The 26,051-nt window shown below is 38.2% G+C and overlaps 1 protein-coding gene across 3 annotated transcripts in view; it reads right to left on the bottom strand.

Annotated features, from left to right (window-relative positions):
• The window catches only part of CUNH21orf91 (chromosome unknown C21orf91 homolog), a 32,445-nt gene extending 21,478 nt beyond the window's left edge, over positions 1 to 10,967 (bottom strand). The window contains exons 1-2 of one of the 3 annotated variants that reach the window (XM_019467768.2): positions 10,604 to 10,967; positions 9,566 to 9,699 (exon numbers count right to left, since the gene is read on the bottom strand). In XM_019467768.2, the coding sequence (XP_019323313.2) occupies positions 9,566 to 9,699; positions 10,604 to 10,737 (268 nt within the window). In that variant the 5' untranslated portion in view covers positions 10,738 to 10,967. Of the gene's footprint in view, positions 1 to 9,565; positions 9,701 to 10,340; positions 10,561 to 10,603 lie in introns of those variants that run through there. The other 2 variants (XM_019467765.2, XM_053903181.1) reach the window with 2 other exon arrangements.
• Between the last annotated feature and the right edge of the window lie 15,084 nt (positions 10,968 to 26,051).

Genomic DNA, 26,051 nt, shown 5'->3' with positions numbered 1-26,051 from the left:
CTATGCAAATATAAAGGTATGCGGTCTTTATATTCAGTAATAAACACTGGAAAATTTAAGTTTTTTTTAAGCAGAATATCAGCAGAGATGCTGTATTTCTGAATATGTTCTAAGTATTTCTAAAATCTTCTATTGATGTAGTTAAGTTCAATGCTCATTACCTTCTAAACTCAGAAACTAGAAAACTCATCTCATAAACTACCTGTTTTTCTCTTTCTGAAAGTGCCCCAGGCACTTATTGAGGCCGATGAGCAAAAGACCATGGTGTGCAATTTCCAGGAATGGTGCTAACATTTTCACTTGTGTTTGCACTGACTGCATCCATTTACTCAGATCCCTATTCCCTCTTGAAAGACTGATAATCAGGGTAAGCCTCCATTACCCAGATGGTTGGGAGGACAGAGAACAGTGTTAGAACCACTGCCTCAATACCAGTCGACACCTGCACGATTCTCTAGCAAATGTCAGTCTACAGCTCAACAAGCTTAGCAGGAGCGGCAAGATAGTCACAGGTGTATTTCCTTCTCTCTGATCATTACCAGCCCAATCCAAGGGTTCTAAATATTGTATTTTCTTGACAGATTGTTGAGATTACAACATATTGAGATTACAGTCCATGTGGAGACTGCATCATCCTACTCTCTTAAGTCATCAGAAATGTATATTTTCAGATATTCCACTCAACATGTATTAATATCATGGGGAGAAATAATTTAAAAAAATTTTATGTCTCCTGAGACCCAGATTTTGTTCCTTGCTTCAATATTCACATTTGTATAATTCATCTCTGACTTTGCCTAACTTAATATCTCCTAAATTTTAATAGTTCATGTAATTTTCTTTGGAAGCAGAAATGATTTAGGCACTTGGTTTTTTGGAATCAGAGACCTTGGGTTTGAACTTGTAAGCTGTGCAACTTTGGACTAGTTACCTAGCCTGTCTGCTCACTTTCCTTATTCATCAAATTGGGATAACAATAAAAACAACACACGTAAAGTGTACAATACTCGACAAACAATACCTATTATTTAAATAAGTCTCTTATCTGAAAGTGTAAGTCCCTTAAGTATTTACTGACAGTTGAACTAGCTTCTTCCTAACTTGAGAGCGTAGTTCACTTCTTCCAGAGAACAGAGAAACCTATCTTTGTCTTCTTTCTTCACAGGACATTATTTTGCATGTGATAGAAAAATTACCCTTTTATTTCTGGGTAGCTGATTTCTCTTTATCAACTTTTCAGTAACAGTTTTAAATTATTTTAAGTCACATAAATCATATCCATTTACTGAGAATAGATAATTTTGACCTACATATTAAAGATTTTCAATCTAGATTTAATTTATTTCCATATCTCATAAAATATTTTTCATCTTTGTCAACACAATGGGATGAAAGAATTATGAAGCTGAACCACAATGCCACATTTTTAACATTCTAACAAATCCTTTTTATTTATAATTATGATGTTCTTATTACTAAGATATTCTGGGTTGTATATTCTGCTTCCTTGTTTTCAACTTTAAATCACTGATTTAATGAATATATTTTTATCACTGATTTAAAGAGGACTCAGGGTCATCAAATGCCTAGGGGTCATCATTATGAGCACACAACAATATGTTGGGGTGTCCAGAAAAAGAGAAATGCAATGCATAAAATGAATCTAGAAACTCCCATTCTTGACACAGCCCTGTTAAAACTTCTTGCTCTGTATTTGGGGAAAAATACTTGTCTGTTTTTTACCCTGACTGAAAAAGAACCAATTATCACTATTAGTATTATTGGCTACATCTTATTTTTTTGAATATGGTACAAAGTTCTATTAGTTAAGATTCATAAAACTTCTAGTAGACTCCAAAAAGATCTCATGAAATTCTCTAAAAGGGCAGAAAAATAGCAGAAAAGTTTCAGTGTGAGCAAGTTTAAAGGAAAAATAATGTAAAGAGAAACAGTACTCTAAAGTCTCCTTTAGATTGATGCAGTCTTCAGTCAAATATTTATTCATTTCTCTTTGCCAGGCCTGTGCTACTGCTGATTATGTACTAGCAAACAAAACACACTCTAAAATAAATCCATGTCCTTACAGAATTACAAATGGGGGGGGGGGGAAGCACATTAAACAAACACACAAGCAAAGAACTACAGTAAACAATTATAACAAGTGCCATGAAAAAAAAGGGTGCTATGAGGAAAAGAATATTGGGGAGAGTAGTGGTGGTGGGGAGGGGCCAGGGGGAGGAGAATTAAAAGGCAGGGAGGGCTCCTTTGAGAAGTAACTTTCTAAGAATTAAGAAACAGGCAGGCTCTCTCTGTGGAGCTAACCTGCACAGATTTTAGTTAGGCATGTAAGTCTTTACCTTCTCCACCCTTGACTTCCAACTCTGATATTTTTGGTTTCAGGGATAGAAGGGGAATTTACTTATTTATTCACTCACTCACTCTGAAAAGAGATATGGCTAGGGTAGGAATAACAGCTTAAAGCTTTAGACATGTAACTTGAAGTACTTATTGGTTACATAGGTGAAGATGTCTAAAAATTAGTTACATATATTGATGTATAGCTGGGGGTGGGGGTGAAGGGAAGGAGGAGGAGGCAAGGGGTTGTTTTGTTAGTTTTCATCATATAAAAGGTTATGAAAGCCCAGAGTGAGGATGAAAAGCCTAGGACAGAGGAGGCAAACATTAATTTTTTTTTTTTTTTAAAAGAAACCTATACAGATTATCAGGACCACTCAAAAACATTAAGAAAACCAGTGAGTGAATGAGTGAATGGCATCATTATAGAGGTGCTGGTCTACAATGTAAGCTGTTAAAATATGACAAAGGAAACAGAAATGTCCATTTCCCACAGTGGTACAACAGCTCTGATATGAGACACCTGATTGGAATCCCTTCTGTGTCGTTTATTGTCTATGTGACTTTAGGCAAGTTCACTTGACCCCAGAGCCTTTATTTCACCACATATATATTGGGAATGTTACCACTTACTTCTTAGTCCTGACGGGAGAGCTCTGTTAGCTCGAATAAATGCTTGGTTATGCTTAAAAATCAGTAGGCAAAGTCAGGCTTTCCAACCTTTCTAGTCATTTCTACAGGTATTTTAACTATACACTGTATCACTAAAGAAGAGAAAATAAATCTTAATCATTTCCTACTTAAAATTCAGATAGGCATATGCCTCCAGCTGAATTGACAGGATCATAATACACTTAAGCAACTTGCCCAAGTTCTCCTGGTTGGTGAATGGGAATTCGAATCCAGTCTGGCTCTGCAGTGTGTGCCCCAGCTGGAGGTGTTGGGCCTCTGGAGCAGTTTTAGGAACCTGTGCTCCCAATCACTGCAGCTTCATCCTCAGCATCAAGAACAAACAAACCTGAGATCCACTGCTTATTTTGCCAAGTACTCTTCTTGGAACAAATGGCAACAATGGGAGTTCGGCCTTCTGAATGAGATTCTGGCACAATAATTTCAAGGTTAAGAAATACCAATAGGAAATTGCTCTTACTGGTAACATTTGAGAACCAGTATGACACAAAAACTTAGATATCTTGCCAAGAAAACCCAACTAGTTATGTGGCAGGGTCAAATGCAAGGCCAGGTCTGAGTCTAGGACCCACGTGCTTAATCAGCAGAACAGAAGTGAGCAGTGGCAGATGCACCCAGCTGCGGAAAAGCAATCTTCCCTGTAAAAGTATGAGGGAGGTAGAAACCATGTGAGTCTACCATGAACAGAGTCTGGGAGAGAGGAGGGAAAAGTTTTCCCAAGTTTATAATCTCTAAATTGCTTAACCACACAAATTTCTTCCAGACAAAAATTGGGGGACCTCTTTCAGAACAGTAGCATTAATCCTTACATGTTACATAATGAGATAGGTTAGATACTTCAAAACTCTTACAGCTTTCTGGCAACAAGTCCACATGTGATCTGCCTGCATGCCCATCCTCAGAATACAATCCCTCATTCCGCTAAAATCCCTTCCAGTTCTAACTCCAGGATTGGAAGAATCATCAGAGCATTACTTGTTAGTATTAGCTGTAGCTCAAATAGTTTGTCTCCAACATGGAATAACCTTTAATTACTAGGAAGGCCCCTCTCTGCCTGATTTTACTTCTTGCCTACTCAATATCCTTTGTCCCATCTTTGTGAAACACTGACGTTATTTGGAGCAGCTTCTCTTACAGGCAATGAAATGTGTAAGAAACTATTAGCTGGGACTTCACGAAAAACTCCTTTTTAGATGCAAGACTGCTAACATGCATCTTTTGTCAGATGTCCTGCTGTCCTTTCTTTCTTGTCTGAGAATAAGAAAGCAATGGCTGGAGTTCCAGCAGCCACTTTGGCTCATGAGATGACCTTGAAGATAGTTAGGTATGTGGTAAGGAAAGTGGAATACAAAAACAGAAGCAGCTTGAGTCCTTCTGATCAGGGAGCTATCATACCAAGTCCAGGTCCAACTTGTTTTTATATGGGAGATATAAATATCCATTCCGTTTTATTTCACCATTATTTGCATTTCCTGTTATTTGCGGCCAGATCTCATTCCTGATGGATGTATCTTCCCCATCAAAATTTGTGTACGATCTAGGTTTTAAATTCATCCTAGACTTTAGAATTAGAAAGCTTCACAAAGTTAAAAGGGAGGAAAAGCTGGGAGTAACTAAAAAGAGGCCAACATAATTAGCACAGGGATGATTCTAGAACCTGGCTCCTTATAAATGGGTTGGTAGTTAAGTCACAAGTCTTCATTAGATTCTGTTAGCCTAGATTCAATTATTTTTCTTTTAAAGTATTCTATAATTTAAACTTATCACCAGTTAAAACTACTTTCCACTTTCATCCCTCCCTACTCCTGTCCAAATAATGAGGTTTTACTGTTGCAGCCATTTAAAAAGTATTCAAATTTATTTAAAGTGACATTAAAAGGCAGTTAAAGAATTAACTTTGTGCCTGTATTTCTAAGTATATCAAAGATAGCCAAGTTAAAGTTTAAAAGTCACACTGAGCTTTATATTTACAAGTATTCTCGGGGCACCTGGGTGGCTCTGTTGGTTAAGTGGCCAACTTCGGCTCAGGTCATGATCTCGCAGTCTGCGAGTTTGAGCCCCACATCGGGCTCTGTGCTGACAGCTCAGAGCCTGGAGCCTGCTTCGGATTCTGTGTCTCCCCCTCTCTCTGCCCCTCCCCTGCTCACACTCTTTCTTTCTATCCAAGATAAATAAACATAAAAAAAATTAAAAAATAAAAGTATTCTCTTAGTTAATACCAATGTATCAATTTGCAATTATATGAAACAAGAGGCTAATGCCAGATACAGTTAGCTATAAATACAGTTTCCCTATCACAAGAGGTGGATCTTTTTACTTAAGTGGAAAGATGCTAGTGTGTCAGAAGCAGGACAAAGGAAGAGCTATTGGCAGACTTTGAGTAGTAAATGACCAGTCTTGACAACCAAACTGAATCAGGATTTAATGTTGAGATTCCAACTGCTCACTGACTACTGACTACTAACCATGTGAACAATGTTTTGCTCAAAGACATAAAATCAAGGAAGAACAAGATTAAAAGTTAAGCACTGGGTTCACCAGTGAGAAAACACCTATAGAATTTTCTTGCTGGAAAGATTACCAAGGATATGAATTTGGGTCAGCTTCTAGAAAAGTTTCTAGAAGCTCCAACAAATTAGGGGGAGAATGAAGTTGGAGACGAACTAGTAAGCAGTGGTGGTGCTTACTAATCAACCATCAAGTTAGACTGAAAACTTTGCTTGGCATAAGAGGAACCAATCCGGTCTTTTTTTTTTTTTTTAATTTTTTAAATGTTTATTTATTTTTGAGAGAGAGAGAGAGAGAGAGAGAGAGAGAATGAGGCAGAGCGTGAGTGAAGGATCTGAAGCAGGATCCAGGCTCCGAGCTGTCAGCACAGAGCCCAATGGGGCTCCAGCTCACAAACCGTGAGATCATGGCCTGGGCCGAAGTTGGACGCCTAACCGACTGAGCCACCCAGGCGCCCCCAATCCAGTTTTATAAAAAAGTTTATCTCCACAGAAAAGAAAAGAGAGGAAGTCAGTTATTAGAGGAAGGTAAGAATGCTCTAAAAATTATTTGCACAGTCTTTTGGCAGAAAATGAAAACTGTATGAAGTAACAGATTGGAGTCCTGGACTTTTGTCCCGTCTAGCTTCATTTCCAACTTTGTTACATTACAGCTGAGTTTTATTATTGGCTCCTGACTATCCTGGGCTATCTTCTTCCCAGCCTCAATAGCTTAGGGAAAGGTAGGAATATGGTCACTAATTGTAAAGATTTAGTATCATGAACTATGATGCATATTAGAGTATCTGATTGTACATGCATAAAAAAGTTTATAATGTCTTAGAGCCTAAGATAGGCCATGAGTATTAGGAAGTTTGTGCATCTGTTTTCTAATCCTAGAAGTAGACAAGTTATTTTAATGTGAATTACAGGTACAAAGAAAAATCAATCTTGCAAGCATTTCAAAACACTTAAGTCCTCAAAGTACATTTCTTAGGTCCTTGAAGTATACAAGGAAGTATACAAAATATAGGTACCATTTCCTTTTAATTACTGTAAAGTCACAGAAAAAAGGCAATTTAGAGCCATGCTCAGAATACGAAATCTCTCCAAGGAGATTTGACTGTCTTTTGTTCTTTCTTTCTTCTTTCGTCTTCATTTATAAATATATGCAGGTACACAGCTTTAAACAACAGGCCATTTGATTAGACCAGTTTTGATTTGATGTAATCAACAACCCAAAAGATATAAAATTTCCTGTTTACTACAAATGTGTGGACTCAAAATTAGGTAAACTGTTATTATTCTTCAAACTGGCCTCTTGGAGAATATAGAATGCTTTAGAACAAATTTAGCAATTAGTAAACTAAGAAACCAAGTAAGAGCAACATTACCATACTACAAAGACTTACACCAAACTAATATAGTTAAATGCCATTGTTTTTAAAAGTTCCTCTTATATTCTAATATTTATTGGCTGGTATTGTGCTAACAACTTCATAAGGAAGAGAAAATTTAAAACACTTTAAAAGATTTATTGACATAGACCAGAATATACCTTGTTATTTTTCAGGTATGCGATTACTTTATTATCACTTTTTTTCGTTGAGTTTTAAAGACCTGTATACTGATATGAAAACTGAAATTTTGTGGAATTCAGAGTTCTCATTCCCTTTCCTCCTATAATAATCTTATGACATTAAGTTAAAATGGTTATAATAGACTAGCTTGTCACTGTAGTTAAGTATAAAAATGTATATATTTGGAAGAGCAACATCAGATAAATGGAGAAGAAAATTTAATTCTAAAATAATTTTTCTCCGTGAAGTTTGATTCACATCTTAAAATATAAAATCTTCAGTGTATGTAGAGCATAAAATGAAACAGTTCTGATTCAAATTGAGAACTCTTTGTTTTTTAAGTTACACATCACTATTATTTCAACAACATGACTTATGTTATGCTTATATATTAAAATAGATGTTATCAGAGATGAAATATTTACAAAGGTGGTACCTGAAGAATATTTGTATGTTCTCTATATAATGACAGAAAACAAGTTGAAAGGCATATTTTTGAAAGGCTAGAAAAGCAATTATGGAAGTTTAGGTTTCTGTGGAAAAATTCTATCACAGCATGAACACCACTAATGATGATTTATTAGGAAGCACTGGTTAGGAAATGTTGGCAAGGATAGCTAATTAAGATTCAGGAAAATGGGTTTCCGATATTAAAATAACTATTGACAAAAGATCAATGGACTTAAATATACACTGGAAAGAGATCACCAGGCTTCAAGCCCCAGCATGTCAATTGCTGCTGTGTGACTTCAAAGTGCCTTTCTTGAAGGTCTCAATGGTTAGGTCCCATTACCTTTAAAATGGATAACAGAAGCCATCCCAGAGCTATTTTGAGTTCATTCAATACGATAATCCATGTAAGGTGCTTACTACAGTGCCTGGCACCTAACGACAGTTTGCCATCACCACTGCAACCTTGAACAGTTCTATTATTTGACCCTCAGTTTCCTTCAATTAAAATACAGGTTTGGGCTGGATCATTTCTAATGCCTTTGCCCATTCAAAATTAAAATCTACAATGCAGAAGAATATATAGGGCCAACTCTATTTCCAAAGAACATAAATTTATATCTGTCACCTTGGCATAATTAAGGACATGGTAATTTAAATGCTATAGAAGAATCATGTTTTTAAGTCAGTCCTTTCAAATTAGTTATAATTAGTACACTTATTAAGGCCCAAGTTATATGTATTCTATTTATTCCCAAGAAATCCATGATCTTCCATCAATTGTCATGCTCAGGAACTACAATTCTTCCAGAAGGTAAAATGGCAAAACTAACATAACCAATACGATCGTAAGGGGAAGATGAATGTCATGCAATTTATTATGATTTTAGTGTCTACTTCTGATTATAATTTTGGCTTGTTACTACAGAATAGCTAAATATATTAATTTGGTGCCTACAACAATATCTGAAAAGTCCTAACAGGAATCTCAAAAGGAAACTGAAAACAGTAACAACAAATACATTAGGATTAACTATAAGAACATTTCACATCTCTAGTTACTTAACAGAAAAAGTAAAGGTAATGAAATTTTTCAAATATACAATCCAGGAAAAAAAAAATTAAATACTGTTTTGAAACTGTCCCAAATCTAAAAGTCTAACAAAATCTCTGTACTGATATGTTACAATTCAAAATTCAAATGACACATAAACTTTTTTATCACAAGAATATTAAGATTCGTTTTAGTTTGAGTCATAAATATTTCTTCTAAAAATCTGAGTTTTATCATAATATCAAGATTAAAGAAACATATCCCATATGTTTCTTGGGGGCAAACTACTCATGTCCATACACATATTAACTGTACACGAATCCAAACAAATAGTACATTTAATAAGAAGACTTTTTTTAGTAGTTGGAGAACTCTTTCATATACTTTCAAAATTACTATTAAGAAATGTAAAAAACCTTTTTAGTTTTTAAAAATTATTAAAGGTGTGTGTGATCACCTTTTAGAAATTATCTAAAAATTTAAAAATGTTTTTCCAGATAAGACATGACTGGGGAAGAGAGTTCTCGCTCACCTCAGTCAGGTACCAGCATGAAAGGCCAAAGGAATTAAATTACATTTTCTCATCCATGTAAATGTTTGGTTATGTTCATTCTTAATACACAACGAACAAAAGCATCCACCTGACAAGTTAATATGGTCTCAAACCAGAAAACACGTTTCCTACTCAATGCTCATACCTTGTTTTTATATTAGCAAAAATGGGGTTAGTACCCTGGGAATTAAAAAAAGGAAAAGATTTATCTTAAATTCACAGCTGTGAGAACTTCGGCCACCCTTCCATAAATTTTTATCTTCCACAGATCTTCACACATCATACTTGGCACAAGTGCCAATCATTCAAGAAATTTTAGTTTCACCGTATAGTTAGTTCAGCAAAAGTAGTTGTGTAAAGTTCATGCCATTAAAATGAATCTATACTGTATCCTTACCCTCAATATTTAGCTCAAAACAAACGTGGCAGAAGGAGAGTGTTTCTTTGTCTGTTCCCAGTTTACAAACACTGCAAATGTTGTCATCATTCAAATCAATGTTTACAAACTGCTCCTCTTCGTTCATAGTGCCCCTGTTAAGAAACAGAAAGGGTAGGTTATGCAATTTCAAGAACTTGACGGTATGGCGATAACAGGAACTTCTAGGGGAAGGATGCTGTTTATCTAATGTCACAGCCCCATCAAACAAGCATCGCCATGCTTGTACTTGAGTATCACACTTTTATCGTGTAAAGTCACAAAGCTAGTGAAACTTAAAGCCTTGCCATAGGCGTCACTAAGCCTGAGCGCCTTTTTTGATCTCGTACTTCACTTGGTTGAGGAGGTGAGCTGAAGGAAAGCGGTTTGCGGGTGTTCTGCTCTGCCCCATCCCCGGCCCTGGCACTGAATGCTTAGCAGCGCTGCCAGGGGTCTTTCAACCTACTTCACGCTGTTAAATTCTGGAAAAACGATCTCTTCGGGACACTGCTTTGCTAACTTCATTGATGGGTTTCGCTAACTCGATGTAGCGAGGCTTCCTATCAGAGATCCGCGGCAGAAAAACACACGTGCCAGCGCGAACACCCGAAAAGGGCGTCCCGGCAGCGTCCAAAGGACCCGCACCGAAGGCCGGGCAGCGGCTCCACCGCACGGGTCGGACACGGCCGGAGCCGGGGTGTCCAAGCCGAGCTGGTAGGAGTCTTGGGGACCCCTCGCCCTGGACTTCTTCCCACCCAAGAAGGCGTCCAAGTGCCAAGGCAGCCGGACAGCCCGGGACTCAACGCCTCGGGGAGCCAGGCCCCCACTCCACATCCGGCGTTGGGGGGGCGCGCCCGTCCCTCACGAAGCCGCGGACCCGAGTCCGACTCTCCGTCCGTCCAGGCACCCCGCGATGAGCAGTGCGGAGGGCCGCGGGGCTCGGAGCGCGAAGGCGGCGGAACCGCGGGATCGCGGGGCCGAGGCGCTTGCGGGTCTGGGACCGGGACGCGAGGTCTTTACCGTCGGCTCCGCGCGCCGCAGCAGCCGTTCCGCACGGCTCCGGCTCCTCCACTATTGTTTCCGGCCGCAGCGGAGGCGGCCGCAGCAGAGGAGGCAGCAGCGCGCCCGGCCCCGCCCCCTCCCGCCGGTGCCATCCCGCGGAGGCTGGTAGGGGGACGCGCGGGGGGGGGGGCGCGGCCGAGGGCAAAGCTGCGCGCTGGCCAGGCGGCTGCGGGCCCTGCCTTTCTCCGCTTGCTCCGACGCCGCGTTCTTGGCTAGGATTTTCTCGTGATTCCGAGTCTCTTGGCCCACATCTCTTACGGTTCTCTGGAACGTGGCTGCTGATACACCCCCCTCCTCGAGGCAAGTAGATACCGGAGTCCGTTACCACCTCCCCCTTCAGCGTAGTGGAAACTACTGCCCTCGGGCGGGGGCCGCAGGGGGCGGGAGCAGAAAAGTGACGAATGGATCGGAGAAGGGAACATAAATGCGTGGGTAGGATTTTGTTTGAAATCACTAGACTGAAAAAGTAGTATCACTGAACGTCGAGTTAGGTTCCAGTTGAAACATTTAATAAGGGAGAAGTTCAGATTTCAGGTTTCATCATTTAGGGATAATGTTAAATACAGAAGCTTACTTTTTAAATGGGGCTTCCCTTCCGTATAATATGGTCTATTCCTTGCACGCCCACGGGATAATCCCAGAGCCCCGCCTCATATTTTTAGGTCCCGCCCTGTTCTCAAACTGTGTGGTACTTGAAATCTTCTGCCTACTTTGCTTGACATTTTAAGCCATTATTTTTTTAAGGTTGTACTTCGTGCTATACTTTCGCTTACATTTTCTGTTGTAATCTTCACAACAGTTTAGGAGAAACCGGAACTATTCTCTCATTTCATAGCTATGAATGACTAACTCAGATTATAGTTGGTTAGAAACAGAACTGGGACTTGGACCCAGGGCTGCCGATGTAAAATCACTGTTATTTTCCACAGCATCATAAGCACCTGCACTGGTTACATTCACAGACAGGAAGCGGGCTGGGTTGTCAGTCTGCATGTAACGGATGATAGGAATGGATTCCATAGATCTGGGAAACTTCTAGACCAAATTGGCACTGGATACAAACCATCGATGCCTCAGTAATGTTATCTGTGTTCTTGCTGCCTAAAGTGTAGTGGATGAACCAACAGCATCAGAATCACCTGGTGTTTTGTTAGAAATGTAGAATCTCAGATCTTACCCAAGATTTCCTGAATCAGAACCGGCTTTTTAACAAGACCTTTAGGTGATTCCTATGGACATTAAAGAAACATTTGAAATAGAAGTTTGAGAAGCATTAACTGAAATAGAATAGTCTGTGCCTTTTCTATTTGAATTTTTCAGTCTAGGTAAGTATAATCAAAATGTCTTGCATCATGGATTCTACACATCTTTTCAATAAAGGTGTTTTCTAAAATCACACTTCTTGCAGTGAAAGTGAAACTTCTTTTCATTTCTCAGAATTATCTTACTTCCTGTGGCATTTTACCCTGTTAATTCTCCTTAAAACTCCTGACCCTTCTTGTTGTTGTTTAAGTCAAGAAATCCAGGCCTAATTTACAGAAATAAAATTTTCCTATTTTAAAAATAGCCAGTGAATTTCTACAAATGTACACACTGTGTAACCACCACGCCAATCAATTTATTGAACCTTTCCACAACCCCCAAATTCCCTTATGTCTCTCCCAAGTCAAGCTCCCCCCACCTCTGATTTAATTTATATCCTTAAAGGCAAGTTTTGCCTTTTCTAGAACTTCACATACATGGAGTTAAATGGTATGTATTCTTTTGTGATTGGCTACTTTCATGCAGCATGTTTTTGCAATTTATGATGAGCTTTGTAGTAGTTTCTTTTTACTACTGAGTAATATTGCACAATTTGTTATCCCTGTGAGTTGTTTCTAGTTTTGAAACTATTATTATAAAGCTATTATGAATATTCATTTAAAAGTCTTTTTGTGTTTTCATGTATTCTTTCTTTCAGGTAAATACCTAGGAGTGGAATTGATGAGTAATATGGTAAGTGCATATTTACTTTTTTTTTTTAATGTTGTTTAATGTTTTTATTTATTTTTGAGACAGAGAGAGACAGAGCATGAACAGGGGAGGGGCAGAGAGAGCGGGAGACACAGAATCCAAAGCAGGCTGCAGGCTCTGAGCTGTCAGCACAGAGCCTGACGCAGGGCTCGAACTCATGGACTGTGAGATCATGACCTGAGCTGAAGTCGGACGCTTAATGGACTAGGCCACCCAGGCACCCAGTGCATATTTACTTTTAAAATAAATTGCCCAAGTGCTTTCCCAAGCAGTTATACCATTTTTTAAAAAATGTTTATTTGTTTTGAGAGAGGGAGAGTGAGTAGAGGAGGGGCAGAGAGAGAGAGAGAGAGGAAGAGAGAGAATCCCAAGCAGGCTGCATGCTCACCATGGAGCCAGATGCAGGGCTTGATCCCATGAACCATGAGGTTATGACCTAAGCTGAAGTCAAGAGTTGGACGCTTAGCTGACTGAGCCACCCAGGTGCCCCAGAAGTTATACCATTTTATGCAGTTAGTGCTGTTATGTCTTCTTGATGAATTAATCCTTTTATCACTATACAATTTTTTTATCTCTGGTAATAGTTCTTCTGAAATCTGCTTTCTCTGATGCCACTCCTGCTTTCTTATAATGAGTGTTTGCATGCGTATCTTTTTCTCTTTTTTTATTTTTACCTCTTCTGTCTTTATATTACTACGTGTTTTTTTTTTGTAGACATAGTTGTGTCTTGCTTTTTAAATTCAGTCTGACAATCTCTGTCTTTTAATTGGTGTGTTCAGTCCATTTATGTTTAATGCAATTATTGATATAGTTGGGTTAAGTCTACTATCTTATTATTTGTTTTCTATTTGTTCTATATGTTCTTTGTTCCTTTTACCTTTTTGCAGGGCTTCTTCGGATTAGTTGAGTCTTTTGTTTTGCTGTTTAGTATTTTGTCTCTTCATTTTATCTCCTCTATTAGCTATATTTTATGTGTGTAGGGATTGATGGATATATTTATGTATTTTGGGGCTGAAAAATATCTGGAGTTTAGTAGATTCATCTTTAACTTATCACAATCTACCTGAAATAATATTATACCATTTTATGTAAAACATAAGAAGCTTATAATAATATATTTCTCTACTCTGATCATTTATTATTGTCATGTATCTTACTTCACATGTGTTATACACTCCAAATACATTTTTTCCTCAACAAGCTATATTTTAAATAAATTTAATAAGAGCATGAAATAAGTTTTATATTTACCCACATATTTACCAATTTCAGCATTCTTCATTCCTTTGTGTATATCCATATTGCCACTGGTATCATTTTCTTTCCCCTGGAGAAATTTGTCTGACAAATTTTATTTCAGCTATCATTTGTCTGACAATGTCTTTTTCATTAATGTTTATTTGTTTTTGAGTGAGAGAGAGAGCGTGCATGTGTGAGTGTGAGGTGGGAGGAAGGCCAGAGAAAGGGGGGGAGAGAGAATCCCAAGCAGGCTCCTTGCTGTCAGTGCAGAGTCCAGCATGGTGCTTGGTCTCACAAAAGAGTGAGAGAACTGGGGCGCCTGGGTGGCGCAGTCGGTTAAGCGTCCGACTTCAGTCAGGTCACGATCTCGCGGTCCGTGAGTTCGAGCCCCGCGTCAGGCTCTGGGCTGATGGCTCGGAGCCTGGAGCCTGTTTCCGATTCTGTGTCTCCCTCTCTCTCTGCCCCTCCCCCGTTCATGCTCTGTCTCTCTCTGTCCCAAAAATAAATAAAAAACGTTGAAAAAAAAATTAAAAAAAAAAAAAAAAGAGTGAGAGAACTGAGCTGAAATCAAGAGTGAGATGCTTACCTGACTGGGCCATCCAGGCACCCCTGTCTGACAGTGTCTTTATGTCACCTTCAGTTTTGAAGCAATCATTCTGTATATACAGAATTCTAGGAAGGTAGATTTTTGTCTTTTAGCCTTTTGAATTTCTTAACTTTTGTTCTTGCGTATAATGTGTCTTCCCCCCACCCCCCACCCCCCGCCCCCATCTGCTTTCCAGCCTTCTCTTAATTGTCTTAGCCAGTTTGATTATGATGTGTCTTGGTTGGTCCTGCATGGGGCTTGTTGAGCCTCTTGAATATGGGGTTGATATTTTTCATCAAATGTAAAAAAGAATGTAATCTTCTCTTAGAGTATGAGATTGCAATTATACATGTTAGATTGATTAATATTATACTAGAGATTACTAAGGCCCTGGTCATTTATTTTTCAACATTTTCTCTCTGTACTTCAGTTTTTACAGTTTCTATCGACAAGTCTTCAAGTTTCCTATTTCTTCTGTAGTGTCTAACTTATGCTTATCCAGTGAAAATTTCATTTCAGATAATATATTTAAAATTCTGTTTTTATATTTTAAAAATATTTTAAATATACTTTAAATATATTAATATTAATATTTTAAATATTTTAAAAATTCTGTTTACTTCTGTTTAACTTACACTTATTTCCTCAGTGTCTTTATGTTTTTCTTTAAAACATTGGAGATATATATATATGTCACATATACATATATGTATACATATATATATATATATATATATATATATATTAAAGTTTATTGAGAGGGAGAGGGAGAGGCACATGGGGGAGGGGCAGAGAGAGGGAGAGACAGAATCCTAAACAGGCTTGGTGCTGTCAGTGCAGAGCTGGACAAGGAGCTGGAACCCACAAACCATGAGATCATGACCTGAGCTGAGACCAAGGGTCTGCTGCTCAACCAACTGAGCCACCCAGATCCCCCAAAACATTGGATATATTTTTAATAACTATTTTTTTAATTTAAAAAACCTTTATTTATTCATTTTTGAGAGAGAGAGAGAGAGAGAGTCAGAGTGCAGGTGGAGGAGGGACAGAGAGAGAGGGAGACAGAATCTGACACAGGCTTCAGGCTCTGAGTTGTCAACACAGAGCCTGATGTGGGTCTCTAACTCATGAACCATGAGATCATGACCTAAGCCGAAGTTGAACGCTTTACTGACTGAGCCACCCAGGCACCCCCTTTAATGACTATTTTAAAAACTTTATCTGCTAGTTCCATTATCTCTGTGATTTCTGCCTGTTAACATTAATAGATATTTTGGGGCATCTGGCTGGCTCAGTCGGAAGAGCATGTGACTCTTGATCTTGGGATTGAATTTGAGCTGCACATTGAGTGTAGAAATTACTAAAACATAAAATAAAAATATAAAAATATATTAACAGATTTTTTTCCTCTTCCTGGATGTAAGTCATATTTTCCTGCACTTTATCTGATATGCGTTGATTGGATGCTAAACATTGTAAATGGGACTTTGTTGAGCATGGTGGGTAGAATAGCTCCCCAAAGACACTCATACCCTACTCCTTGCTTCCTGCGAATACAGTATGTAACATAGCAAAAGGGATTGTGCAGATATAATTAAGGTTATGGACTTTAGGATGCAGAGATTATCCCAGATTATTGGGTAAACCCGGTCTAATCACATGAGCCCTTAAAAGCAAAGAACTTTCTCCAACTAAAGTCAGACAGATGCTGCAGAAGGAGGAATGAAAGTGACTGGAAGCATGAGATTTAGCCACCATTGCTCTAGGTGCAGAGACTGGGCCCCAGCTGATAGCTAGCAGGAAAATGGGGACTTCAGTCCTAAAACTGAGAGGAACTGAATTCAGCCAACAAATTGAAAGGGTTTTGGAAGTTCATTCTAATACCCTGCTGACACCTTGATTTCACCCTTGTGAGGTTCTAAACAGAGGATTCAACAGAATCATGCTGTACTTAGGCTTTTTACCTACAGAATAATGAGATAATAGATGGGTATAATTTTAAGCCATTAAATTTATATCAATTTGTTACAGCAGCATTGTGTAATACATTAGATGTTTAGAATTTTAAAGAGTATTGGGTTTTGTTTTGGGAGGCTGTTACTCTAGTAGTGGGTCAGCTTGATCCGTTTGAGGCTTGTTTTTAAACTTTGTTTGTGAGGGTCTGGATTATCCTTTTGTTTTAAGGATTTTCTAGTCCTTTTCTAGAGAATTTGGATTAGGCTTTCTGTTGTCTGTCCTAGGTCTTTAATAAAGTTTCTATACTCTAATTGGATGAAACTCAAATGACCCCTTTCCCATGTGAGTGCCAGTAGTCACTCAGATTGTAGTTCTCCAGTAATTTTTTTTTCCTCTGGTAGTTAATTTTTGCCCATTCTCTTGGAGCTTCACCCTATACACGCACAGCTTAGTATTCAGGCAAAGACTTAAAGAAAGGGTATTATGAAATTCTTTCTGTGTACAGTTCTTCCTTTCTAACTCCTTATTGCAAATTCCAGACATTTCATACTCCCCAAGCTCAATCTTTGTCTCCTCAGCCCAGCTTTGCTTTGGGTCTCCCTGTGTTGATCATGGCCTAAAAGTACCTCCAGCTATAAAACTGGGACAATTGTAGGGCTCACCTCATTTTTTCTTTTTTTACCTATTTGCTTTCCTGTGTTTCAGTGTTTGAAAACAGAAATTTCATATATTTTCCCCTGTTTTCTAACTTTTAACAGTGACTCTGGTACTCTTCACTCTATCCTGGCTGGAATCATTTACTTTGTGAGTGAATTCTTCATTCATCAAACAAGACCCTCTTCACAGGATTTCTTTGCTTCCAGTCTAGTTTTAGCAGTCCATCCTTCACAGTCCATTCTGAAATAAACACAGATGAAGTTTTCTTCCCCCAAACGTGTGCTGATTTCTTGACTTTCTCATAACAGTAATATATAAATCTATTTAGCATTTAGACAGTTACCAGTTTACCAACTTATTTGGTAAAACCTAACTTATTTACTTGGATAGTCAAGGATTTTATCTTTAGCTGCAATCCTTTCAACTCTAGTAACTCAGTAGCATGGGCAAAAATGTGTTGTAAACACATTTTGTTATAAACAAAAATGTGTAAAGTAATATACAAAGACAAGTTATATAATTGGTTCTTGACCTAAAACAGATATTACCTTGACTTCAGGCTTAAAGCAGTTAGGAATTCTTTCAGGTACAAGTAACAGAAAACCTGATTAACATTATCTGAATTGAGTGAAGTTCTGTTTCACAGAACAAAATCAGAGGAACAAACTCTGTTTGTTGGCTAGTCGTTGTCAAGACTACCCACTCTGCAACTATTCTGGATTTCCTCTGAAGAGTACAGAATGGCTACCTTACAAACATATTTTCTAACAGGCAAGAAGATAGTGATGGAAGGGGTAGGCGAAGTTGGAGGAGAAGCTGCCTCTTTCTTCTTTTTTTTAAAGTTTATTTATTTTGAGAGAGAGTGTGTGCATGCGTGTGCACAAGTGGTGGAGGGATAGAGAGAGAGAGGGAGAGAGAGAATCCCAAGCAGGCTCCACGTTGTTAGCACAGAGCCCAATGTGGGGCTTGATCCCACAAACTGTGAGACAATGACCTGAGCTGAAATCAAGAGTCAGACGCCCAACTGACTGAGCCACCCAGGCACCACTGGCATTGTGTACATTTTAAAGTAAAGGATTCAGGGGCACCTGGGTTGGTTAAGCCACTGGCTCTTGGGTCTGGCTCAGTTTGTGAGTTTGAGCCCCGCATCGGGCTCTGCACTGACAGTGTGGAGCCTGCTTGGGATTCTCCCTCTGTCCCTCTCTCTCTCCCCCTCCCCTTCTCTCTCTTTCTGTCTCTCTCTCAAAAATAAATGAATAAAAACTTAACAAAAAAAGGGGATTCAGTATACTTGCAATATCTATCCATCCATATCTCACCCCTGCCATCTTTGCTTTTCTTCGCGTGTTATCTTTCGCTGCTGTTGGAGATGTGCCTCATCCATTTAGCCTGCATGATGGGCATATGATGCCACTGGCTTAGAACTTTTTAATACCATGACTCTGAAGGCACCAGAAACTCAAGGTATGTGCATAATTTATTACATTGTTATTTCCACTTCTTCATACTCTCCCTCTGCCTGGTGACCTTACAATTCACTACCTTGGGCAGAATATACTTTCCCTCTCCAATGAAGTGTTAACAAATGCAACATGAGCAGAGACTGTAAATGTACTTGTGTGGTTTAGCTTGGCTTCTTTACCTTTGCCACCTGTCATGAGAACTTTACCCAAATGATTGCTGGTCCAAGGAGCATGTGAGATGTGGAGCAGGCCTGGGCTTAATCTGCAGCCTAAAACTAGGTAAACTCAGCTGACCTGCAGCCCCATGATAGATGTTTGTTGCTGTAAGCACTGACTTATGGTTTGTTTTGATATGCAACATATTGCAGTGATAGCTGTTAATACAGTGGGATTCTAAATGGCCAAGTTTAATTCATATGCTCATTCCTGAATCAGTTACAATGGCTAGTACTTTAATTGGCCAGGCTTAGATTACATTCCATCTCTCCCCTCCTCCCCACCTCCCCAAATTACAGGTTGGCTCAGGAATGGGGCTACAGGTATTGAAACTTGATCTTATGGTATATGAGAAGAGTTATTCCAAAGGAAAATGGATGCTGTTATCAGAAGAAGAGAGTTCTTTTGAAAAAATAATAAACAGGCAAAAAGTATTATAATCCACTCTGGTTCTGTTTATACTTCAGTATTCATTGCTAAATTTTAAGCTGATTGTGTACAGGAATTCTGCCTTACTCATCTTGTATTTATTTCAACACTAAAAATATCTTACAAATATCTTGTATCAATTAGGATTAGATTTCACCGCAAGCAATATAAAAACCCCAAAGAACAGTGATTTTAAAAGATAGGACTTTTTTCTTTTCCATTAAAGTCTAGAGGTGGGCAGTCCAGAGCGGGTGTGGTAACTCTGATTCACAAAGTCCTTAGGCATTCATGATCCTTCTAGCTTTCTGCTCAGTCATCTCTACGAGGTGGGTCTCTTGTTTGTGTACAGGACATAGGCTCTTTCATTAGAACCACGTTCCAAACAGCAGGGTGGAGGAAGGTGAAAAGGCAGAGCACAGAATACATGCCAGCTGCTTTTTAGGGCTATGTCTCAGAAGCTGCCACATAACATTTCTGACTACCCCTCTCCCTTGTGGTGTTAAGAGCCTAGCTGAAAGGGAAACTGGGGTGTCAGGTCTTTATTTCAGCGTCCGTGTGCTCAATTAAAACTCAGGGCTTCTAAAGGAGTGAGGATATTGGAGCAGGCAACAAGCAATCTCTGCTGCAGTGCTCAATAAATATTTGTTGTAGAGGAGTGTGAGTGAATGAATCACATATTACAAATTAAAATTGGTTAATAAACACTGAAGACTAAATTTTCATACTTAGATTCTATGCATGCTTAATATATTTGAGGTTAAAATGCCTTTTTAAACTATTCTTCATTTTTAGTAAGCAAGAATGCAAAAGTTGATGATTTGTTTTAGAATTCTTTTTGCATTGTCCTCAAATTGAACAGTGCGGGGGGGCTTATTTCCGCTTTGTCAATCCATTTTCTAAAAGTCTAATCCTTAACAGTATTTGAGATGAAGTCTAGTGTTGCTGTATTGGAATCCTTAACCCTAAAGAAAATGTCTCTCTTAAAATTATGTCTCCTCTTAAGCTTAGACAAGCATCCCTTTGAGAGTTTGGGATACAAATATTTGCATTAAAGGGATTTACCACCTATAGTTTCAGTAATGCTGACATTATGGGTAAACTGTCTGCTGATCCATTGTCCTGCTGTGCAGGCAGAACAAACCAAAACTATTTCCAGTCTGTGGATAAATTCACTGTTGGCATTGCTGGGAGGAGATTGGGAGGTAACTACCAAGCTATTGATTTTTTTTTTTTTTTTTTTTTTTTTTACTGTGGGCCAAATCCAGTCTTTAGTAATGTGCACAGTTCCCACTGCTAAATTCAAGGTGATAAAAGGAAAGTTTGGGATTGATGTCTCAAGTTAGAGAAGAGTCCATTTCATAAAATTTTATTAGAGGTTTATTTTTATATTTCATTGTATAAATATCAAATGTCTAGCTGTGGAATACTCAAGCTAGAAATGGAAATGCAGACATATTTCTGAGTTAACTATTCATGTGCCTATTGAGTTAGATATAAAATTTAAAATTTAAGAATTTTAAAGTTTCATAATTTTCTTTATTCCAAAATATTTGTTGATGGGAAATGGTAGCATTCAGGGTGGGTGAGAAAGAATACAACTTTTTGTGTTTCAGGTGTCTATTAAACATGGTACTTTGGGGGCACCTGGGTGGCTTAGTTGGTTAAGCATTGGACTCTGGGTTTTGGCTCAGGTCATGATGTTACAGTTCAAGAGATAGAGAGCCTATGTCAGGCTGCTGGGCATGCAGCCTGCTTAAGATTCTCTATCTCCTCCTTTTTCTGCCCCTCCCAGGCTCGTGCTCTCTCTCTCTCTCAAAAAAACCCCACCAAAACCAAAACACAGTATTTTTTCATAAAAGCTAAAACTAATTAAACATTAATTTTTTTTTCATTTGATCATTCAACACATTTTTATTAAATGCTCATTGTATGTGAGATATTATGCCAGGTATTAATTATACAGTAGAAAGCAAAATAATCATTCTTGAGAAATTTATGACCTAGTGGAAGAGACAGGCATTAAGTGATTGCTTTTGGAATGGCGTTTTTAATGACATTGAAGTATGCTTGCGTTTTAATTGATGTAGCACTATAAAGGTATCTGAATACTACATTGGCAAATAATATTTTTCTCTTTTTTTTCATTATTCTTCTAAATCTTACGTGTTCTTTAGTAATGATTCATGTACCCATAATCTGTAGAAAATTAGGGGTTCCTCCACAATTTTTTTCCAAAATAACAAAAATGTTTTCAAAACTTTAAAAATTTTAGCTATTTTGAAAGAAAACTACAATAAACATTTATGTCCCTTCCCCCCAATTCATATGTTGAAATCCTAATCACCAATGTGATAGTATAAGGAGGTGAGGTCTTTGGTGAGGTGAGTTAATGCCTCATGAATGGAATTAGTGTCCTTATAAAAGAGATCCCAGAGAGCTCTCTTACCCTTCTGCCACATGTGGACACAGCAAAAGGATGTCTGTCTATGAGCCAGGAAATGGGCTCTCCCCAGACACTGAATGCACCAATACTTTAATCTCAGCTTCCAGCCTCCAGAGCTGTGAGAAATAAATTTGTGTCATTTGTAGCCCATCTAGTAGTCTATGGGCCCAAACTAAGACAAAAGCTTTCTAAAGTGAGTTATATTCTTTTTTTTACCATCTTAAAATATATAGAAGATAATTTCTGCATCAGCCAGGGAGTTAAATTTCTATGTTAGTGTATACTAAGTCGTTGTACACATAGAGTTAGAAAATCAGAGACTTCAGGAACGAGTAATAGTCGAGGGTGCTCCAGGTCGGTAGCAGCTCTCTTCCACTCTTGTGAATGCTGCTTCAAGGACCAGGACTCTTCCTTCTTGTGACTCCTTCATCCTATAGGACCTTGTCATCAGGTGCACGGTCTCAAGGCTTGTTCACCACATCCAGGTTGCAGCCAGTGGAAAGGGGAACAGTGCCTCAGAGGTACACCACTCTTACAGGCCCCAGTCCTGACAAGGCAGGCACATATCCCATTTACCCACATATTATCGCTGAGAATTTATTTATGTATGTATGTATTTATTTGTTTATTTATTTATTTGTTTATTTACTTTTGAGAAAAAGAGAGTGCACACATGAGCAGGGAGGGGCAGAGAGAGAGACAGAGAGAGAGAGAGAGAATCCCAACCAATCTCCGCAATGTCAGCACAGAGTCTGATGCGGGCCCAGTCTCAAGAACTGAGATCATGACCTGAGCCGAAATCAAGTCAGATACTCCACTGACTGAGCCACCCGGGTGCCCCTATTGCTGAGAGTTTAGTCACATGATTGCATCAGTCTACAAAGGAGACTAGGAAATAACCTGATTATATACATAATCTCTCTCTCTCTCTCTCTCTCTCTCTATATATATATATAGATTATATATATAATCTGATTATATGCCCAAGAATAAGGGCTGGATGGATATTAGTAGGCTGCTATAGTGTCTCCCACAGCCTACAACTCTGGCTGCCAGGTTTCTGTGTGTATCCTTCTCACATTCATCCTTTCTCCAAGCAAGACACGTAGAGCAGTAAGCTCCATTTTTTTTTCTTCCAGCGTGTCTATAACCACAACCAAAAATTTCTTTTTGCATATATTCTGCACAGTACTAAGGGTTTTGCTTTCGTACTCTTCCTTTTTGATATGTTCTTTCGTTTTAATGGCAGCTACCTTGAGGCCATCTGAACAATTAGACTGGGCTGAGAAAGCAACAATCTGACCTTCTGCCATTTAGAATCCAGAATCAGTCAGCTTTTTAGGCCAGGGCCTTAATCTTTGCCTTTTTTACCTTCAAATCACTGTAACTTTCTTAAGAGGCCTTCTCTATTCTTATCTTCCATCCAGTCCCACTTTGCCCTGATCTTAAAAAAATAAAACCAAATCACTTCCATATATATATGAAATAGTTATATATATGATATATTTATATATGTGATATATATATTTTTGTTATTGTTTATTGTCTGTTTTTCTCCTCTATGCTGTAAATTCTATGATGTTTGGAATTATATTTTTTCTCTATGTTGTAACCCAGGGATGCAGAATAGTGTCTGTCTGCCACATAATAAGTGCTTAACAAATATTTGTTGAATGAATGAATGATTTGAGAGTATGCAGACTCTTTAAGATCTTCTATATATCATGCTGTTAGTGAGCTCTGCAGATACTGGGGGTTACAACCATTTCTTCATCTTCCGTGTAAACAGAATCCTCATTTTGTGTATTTGGTAGCGTAAGGCAGGGAGGATGCATCTTTGTTCTCTGTTCTCTAGCCATAGAGTTTCTATGCCAGTTGTGGAAATTCCATTCTTCTTTGTTCAGCCTAACAATGGACAAGTGACCCAGTCTTGGCTTAGTGAGAGGTAAGCAAAAGTGTGTTAAGATGGAGAACCTCTGGAAAGAAAAGAAAATTGTTTTTGTTTGTTTGGCTTTTGTTTTTCTTTTTTTCCTGCTCACTCTCTTCCTTTCTGCTTTGGCTATTCTTTATTCTTGTGATAGTGTGGTGTTGAGGCTTTAGCAGCCATCTTGTGATCATGAAGGCAGACAGCACTGACATACTGAGGTTGAAAGATGGCAAGAAAGAACTTGGACCCATATGACATAATTCAATCACTCCCTTTTAAAGTGAGATAATAAATATCTACTTTATTTAATCCATTTTTTTGTCTGCTATTCTGTTACTTGTTTATTGTAGCTGAAAATATTCTAACTGATACAGTAGCAGTATTTTTAGTAGCTGCTCAGACTAATTGGCTGCCATACTGCTACTCATTTAACCATTTGTCCATTCACTCATTATTAAGTTTACGATATATCAGGCTATATGCAAAACTTAGAGTAAAAAGATTAATAAGATACAGTTCATGCATATCCTCAAGGAATTGACAATAGGGGTATGAACAAATAATCACAGTTACACAGTCTCTGACTTACAGTGATTCAACTTAACAATTTTTTAAAGTATTTATTTATTTTTGAGAGGGGGGGAAGGGCAGAAAGAGAGAGGGAGACACAGAATCCGAAGCAGGCTCCAGGCTCTGAGCTATCAGCACAGAGCCCATCGTGGGGCACGAACTCACGAACCCTGAGATCATGACCTGAGCTGAAGTCAGATGCTTAACTGACTGAGCCACCCAGGCACCCCTCAACTTAATGATTTTTTGAGTTTATGACGGTGCAAAAGTGATACGCATTTAGAAGTCATACTTTGAATCCTGAATTTTGATCTTTTCCTGGGCTAGTGATACGTGGTGCCATACTGTGTTGAGACATGGGGCTACAGGGGCCACTGCTTACCAGGGTAAGCAACAGATACACTTCCAACCACTTTTTCACTTTCAGTACCATATTTAATAAATTTCACAAGATACTTTTTATTATATTCTTTATTGTAAAATAAATAAATACACTTTTTATAAAATAGGCTTTGTGTTAGATGATTTTGCCCAACTGGAGGCTAATGTAACGTCGGTAGGCTTGACTGAGGTATGATGTTTCATAGGTTGGATTTATTACATGTATTTTCAACTTAAGATATTTTTAACTTACAATGAATGGATTTATAGGGATATAACCCCATTGTAATTAGAAGACTTGTATCTAGCACGTTGTTATCACAGAGCAAGTGTTTATTAACTTTCAAATTCAGTATAACTAGTAGAATTGGTTAGTCTTCTAGGTAGACCAACATGGATAGACGTAGCCTATCATCTCTGCAATGGGTCCACATGGATTTTACTCTCAGTTACCATTTGAGGGAGGCTTTAAGGAATAGTACGAATATAGGCAATTTTGGTCATATTATTTATGTTCTATTTATTCTGACATAAACCCATTGGTGGAGAAGATTATAGAGTTAAGGAATCAGGTAAGATAGTTTGCCTCTTTCTCCTCTATGTCCACTGATGAGTCCTTTTTAAACCCCAGGGAAAATGGAACTGACTGTGGGTACGGTGTGTTGATTAACTTGTGGCAGCTTAAGTATGCTGCTACAGGCTATTGGTAAAATTTTCATGCATGCCTAGAGAATAAATTAGAATTGCAGAGTGTTAAATATTTCAGTTTAATCATCTGGGAAACTATAGTGTTTTTTTTTTTTTTTTTTTTTTTTTTTGTCTGCAAAAATCAAAGAAAACAAAAAAGCTTTGCAGCTTTATCATCCAAAGCTAGCTATCTAGTCTTTAATATGTTTAACTTTTTTTTTTTTTTTTTTTGCAAAGCCATTTAGTGTGCAGATGAATGATAATGTTAGCTGCCAAATGAGGATGTGGGCTTTATACCTAAAAGTCAGTAAGGGAAGTTGACTGTATCCAGCTCTTTTTCATAATTGAAGTTCAAACGACAAATGCATGTATGCTTAGGATGCATAATCTCTCTAAAGTGCATTATATAATATTAGGTTCACTGGCTTACATTTTATGTTACGCTCATTAAAAGTTTATGTAGGAAAAAAGCTTGTATGGCAAACTCAAGAAAAGATAGTGACTCAGGGCAGTACACTGATTTCTGACAGATCTGACAGATTAATTTATATGCCAATGGAAACTGTTCAGGAACTACTCTCGGTTTGCTTTATTTAAAGTTTATATTAAATACCTTTAAGTCTAAGAATCCTTAATTATTTCTCTCTGCTTTAGAATGCTTTTATTTCCATTCTTTAGTCTTGTCTACTCTGTGGTCACTGACTTCTCTGATGGTATTTGTCAGTTTTCTTTATTTGCTTTTGGTTTGTTAAGTTTAATAGCCAGGTGCAGTTAACCAAATGTAGAAGAGAGATTATAATTTTCATTTGTGATACATGTAAACTTGTGGTTTTTAAAGA

Source organism: Panthera pardus, unplaced genomic scaffold, assembly GCF_024362965.1.
Source record: "Panthera pardus isolate Hobbes unplaced genomic scaffold, ASM2436296v1 HiC_scaffold_16, whole genome shotgun sequence".
Taxonomy (NCBI): Eukaryota; Metazoa; Chordata; class Mammalia; order Carnivora; family Felidae; genus Panthera; species Panthera pardus.
This window is presented reverse-complemented; position numbering and strand designations above follow the sequence as displayed.